This window comes from Penaeus japonicus, unplaced genomic scaffold, assembly GCF_977035675.1.
Source record: "Penaeus japonicus unplaced genomic scaffold, GWHDUDI00000001_assembly GWHDUDI00000015, whole genome shotgun sequence".
NCBI classification, from domain to species: domain Eukaryota; kingdom Metazoa; phylum Arthropoda; class Malacostraca; order Decapoda; family Penaeidae; genus Penaeus; species Penaeus japonicus.
Window position 1 is genome coordinate 21,244,824 of NW_028234417.1, and position 5,000 is coordinate 21,249,823.

Genomic DNA, 5,000 nt, shown 5'->3' on the forward strand with positions numbered 1-5,000 from the left:
TATACTCTGTAAATGTATATGTGTGTATGTATGTATGTATATAAATATATATATATATATATATATATATAATATATATATATATATATATATATAGATATGTATATATGTATATATATATATAGATACAGATAGATAGATATATATATATATATATATATATATAAATATATATATACACACACACACACACACACACACACATCTATATATTATATATATATATATATATATATATATATATATATATATATATTATACATATATATATGTGTGTGTGTGTGTGTGTGTGTGTGTGTGTGTGTGTGTGTGTGTGTGTGTGTGTGTGTATGTATATACATACATATATATATATATATATATATATATATATATATATATATATATATATATATATATATATATATATATATATATATATATATATATATATATGTGTGTGTGTGTGTGTGTGTGTGTGTGTGTGTGTGTGTGTGTGTGTATATATGTATATGTATATATATATATATATATATATATATATATATATATATATATATATATATATATAGATGTGTGTGTGTGTGTGTGTGTGTGTGTGTGTGTGTATGTGCATATTCATACATACACATATAATTGTATTCATGTGTATACACATTTATGTAAAAACTTGTATGCATACATACAGACATTCGCATGTAGGAATGATTGATAAATAAAAGTGGTTTTATGTTTTATGGATTTCTTTTTATGATAAAACACACACCTGCTTCTTCCACAGGCGTGAGGGCAGAACCGAGTCGCGAGAGGAGAATGAGGAGCAGCCAACTGCCACGGTGACCTCCACCTCGCAGGCGCAGCTGGGTCACGTCCGCCGGTCTTCCCTGCCCGTTGCCCCCATGCCGGAGGTCATAGCCAACAGCGTCCAAGGTCACAGCGTGAGCTTAGCCCCTGAAACCATCCCCGAAGCCCCTGAGGGCCTGGAGTCTCCTCGGCCTCAGTTCCGGCACAAGTACACCCTCAGCTCCATGAGTTCCCCGACCCTGAGCATGAGGTCGTGTAACTATGACACTTCGGTCTCCACGGCCGGGCCGAGCACGCCTCTCAACGCCCGTGTCTCAACCAAGAGGCGCAAGAGTAAGAAGTGCTCTAAGAAGGGAGGCAAGAGGAAGAGGTCCTCGGCCATTCGCCGACCGGAGAGCCAGAGCAGAAGGGAAGACGACTCGGCGCCGCCATCCTATGAGATGGCGATGCAGCAGGCAATCAGTGAAACGGTGACGCCTGTGCCTCCGGATGACCCGACCACCAGCGCCGCCACCGCCCAGGTCAACGAGAGCACACAGACCAGCGTGGATGCTTCCCAGCCTTCTCTCGAGACTATTGATCAAGTTTCACCCACCGAGCGACTCCTGGCTGTGAGAGAAATGTTCAGAAGGATCTCCGACTCAGAGCGGTCTGATGCCGAGGTGGCGAAGGAGCCCGCGCACCAGGCGGCTCGACGTCCTACGGTGCCTGCGACCAGGATCAAAGGCAACAGGGCTCGCGGCAGCGGCGGCACCATCAGCCGAGGTACCGTTAAGGCCAGAAAGGCTATGTTGTTGAACAAGGCTCAGAAGCCTCAGCAGGAGTGCAGCTGCAACGGCGCTTGCTCTTGTGCGCACTTCAGTCCCGAAGTGAAGACCAGCAAAGACCTCCGAACAGGCACCGTGAAATCTAAGATCAACTATTATTTGTCGATCGAAGAGAGCGCGAAGAAGAGGGAAAGGGATTCGTCTGCGGAGAGATCGGACGTCGACCTCGAGCCACAGGACCCGCAGAGTCCACAGAGCGACGGATCCAACAGCAACTCGAATCAGAAGAAGAGGAAGCTGGTGAGGAACCAGTCTGCTCCTGCGCTGAGCCACCTCCGAGAACGCAACCTGGAAATTTATTTCTCAAATGATGGAGTACAAGAAGATGAAACAATATCACCCACCGAGGAGGACATGGAGCGGCCCTTGATCACCCCGGTGTCCGGCTCGCCCAAACCGATCTTCCTCCCCGCGCAAGATTCCAAAGCGGCGCCTGACATGGTTGGCGAAGAAGCAGCCACACCTAGCATCAAAACGCGAGTGCGGCTGTACAACAAAATGTGTGATACTCCAACTGACAGTTCTCCGAGCCGGCGACGCAGTACCCCCTCGCCCCTGCGCTCGCCGATCTTCAGTCCCAAAGAAAATTTAATCTACAGGGCAGACTCTATTGAATCTTTGGATGAAAACAAAGAAAGCCTAATCTGCATGAGAACGATGAAGATTCCGGTGTGTGACACACCTATCAAACCTGGATTAGTGAAGGAGGCAAAAGCAAAGTTCATAACTGCGCTTTCTCACGATATACGTCCCAAATTGTGCTTCCAGGATTCAGATGACTGGAATGTCGGGAATGAATCTCCCGTTCCAATTCGGATTCCTTACCTAAATCTGCAAAACGAAGAAGTGAATTCTCCTGATTTGTCTGATGGAGAAAAGTTAATAATGCCTCCGTTGAAACAAGAAGAAGCTGAGAGTATCGAGTTGTGGGACGCTTCATCACAAGGGAAGTCAGAGTTAGTCAACGACCTAGAAGACGACGGAGAGGACCTCCCCGTGGAGAAACTCCCTTCTCCGGAATCTGGAGCAGTTCCGAAGAGACCTGCTGTAACAGCTAAAGCCAACGCAAAACCAGTTGAGCAACAAGTTACTGCCTCAACCGATTTTAAAAGTACAGACAATTACCAAGTAAACAAAATAAACATCGCAGAAGTAAGAGCAAAGAGCAAACTAAAATTAAACCTAAAAGACAAGTTTTCGCCTGCTTCTGACATCGAAAAGGAAGACACGTCGAGTGACGCTGAAAGGAACCCGTCAAGGAGCTCCACGCCTTCACAACCTCATGAATACGACCTGGTGGTTATGCATCTTGGTGGACCGACGTCAGCATCATCTGTAGCCTCTGAGGATGAGTCTCCTCCGCCGTCCCCGCGTCGTAGAACAAAGGTCCCAGTCCCGAGCACACGGCAGACTCTGCAGCCAGACCTTAATGAGACCATCGACTCCGAGATCGACTTAGAAGAGCCCTCGAGTGATAGCGGTATCTCGTCCTCCACAAAAGATAAACCACAGGAGGTAAACCCAAAATCCAAAATTCCCATTCCCTCACCTAGAGGCTCTAAGCTCACCTCTGTCAACGCCGCCAAGTCGGAGAACGCATCGGGCTCCCATCCTGCGAGTCGGAAAGAGGTTCTCGCGACCCCTGACACCCAGCAAGCAATGGCAGGACCTTCGGGAATTCAGACGATACCTTCGTCTCCCTCGCCAGTCCCATCCTCAAGGGCCTCAACTCCGTCCACCTCCCCCAGGTCACCCAAGTCTCCTCAGCGTCCCACGCTCAGTCCTCAGATGGAGAGGAGCGGCATCATCACCATCGACACGAGTAAACATACAAGTTGGGATTACATCTAAATCTCAGACATTTGGTATTCGAAAATCCTGCCAAGGAGGTCCGAGACCAGTCTCGTCCAGAATCCATTCGGTGCTCTTGTGAAGAAGGGGATTTCAACATCTTTTATGCTCTTTATCTATTAGATCTTGTCTATTCATTCTGAAAGGAAAATGTGAGTATCTTGTGCTGCAAACGAGGGGTTAGAGGATAATCCCCCTCTAAGATATAATTCTATTTTCACCTATTGTTGTAGTAAATAGACTCTTGCTATATACCAGTTAGAAAATAAGTCTTGGTAGTTTGAGATCAACAAGTCTAGTTTTCCTAAGACATTCTACCTATATAGAAAGATCTCTTGATCAGATTTAACTAATGCAAAATAAACCAAAGCAGATTGTATCCCAGTCTGTTTGCGCATAAGTAGAACTATGGAATGAGTAACCGATATTATACCCATATTTATAATTTTGAATTTGTAAGAAAATCATGTTTACCAAAAAGTTTGGAGCACCAAATTGTGCAGCTAAAATCGATAAACATGATAAACATGACTTAGGACATCGAATGAAACATATAACAATAAGTGATGTAGAGAAAATTTATGTAAAAGATATTTATAATAAAATGTAAAACTCGAAAGTCGTTCTTTTCTAGTGTGTTATACAATATACTTTCACATCTATATATTTACCTATCTATTTAACTACCTATATACTTCTGTCTATCTATCTATACATATATACATACTTACATACATACATTCATTCATTCATTCACTCACTCACTCACTCACGCATCCACTCACTCATTCATTCATTTATTCATACATACACACACACACACACACACACACACACATACACACACATGCATAAGCAAACACAAAACCCTTTGACTGCTCTGCGTGTGAATGGGCTTCCCCCTTTAATACACACCATATACAAGCCGGGCGTCGGTAGGTCTTCTTCCCCGTCCCCTTCCCCTCTTCCTTCCTCGCCTTTCTTCCCCTCCTCCCTTCCCGGGGCAAGATGAGACGTTCCCAACCCCTTCTGCCCCTACCCATAGTCTGTCCCTGCCTGTGTGATGCTCCTACGGCCTCCTGCCCCTCAGTCCCCTCAGTCCCCTCGCTCCTATCACGAAACTGCTCCTAACATTTCCTAACATTACTGTATATATGTCCGTACACTATCTCTGCCTGGCCATATCCGTGCGGTGCCCTTCTAACCCCTACCCCTCTCCCTACAAACCCCTACTAACCACTCTCCTTATACGTCTTCATCTGTACGACGCCCCTCCCATCCCAACCCTGCCCCCACCCCCCACCCCCATCCTGCCCCCACTCCCCACCCCAACCCTGCCCCTCACAGCCTCCAGCTCTGCCGCTGCCTCCACGGTGTCTGAATCCAATCAGCGAAATGGATGTGTTGAAGGACTCTGTAGTAATCGGAAGATTAATTCAGAACCAATTAGTAATCCCGATGATCGTCAGGCTCCCTGCAAAGGCGAAATCTCAAATTCAAATATTCGTACATATATACAGGTGAACAGAAAGCTGGACT

The 5,000-nt window shown here is 45.6% G+C and overlaps 1 protein-coding gene across 1 annotated transcript in view; it reads left to right on the plus strand.

The window, feature by feature from the left end:
* The window catches only part of Culd (CUB and LDLa domain), a 28,328-nt gene extending 24,248 nt beyond the window's left edge, over window positions 1-4,080 (plus strand). The window contains exon 15 of the mRNA XM_043033146.2: window positions 761-4,080. Coding sequence (XP_042889080.2) covers window positions 761-3,461 — 2,701 coding nt within the window. The 3' untranslated portion in view covers window positions 3,462-4,080. The remainder of the gene's footprint in view (window positions 1-760) is intronic.
* The last annotated feature ends 920 nt before the right edge of the window (window positions 4,081-5,000 follow it).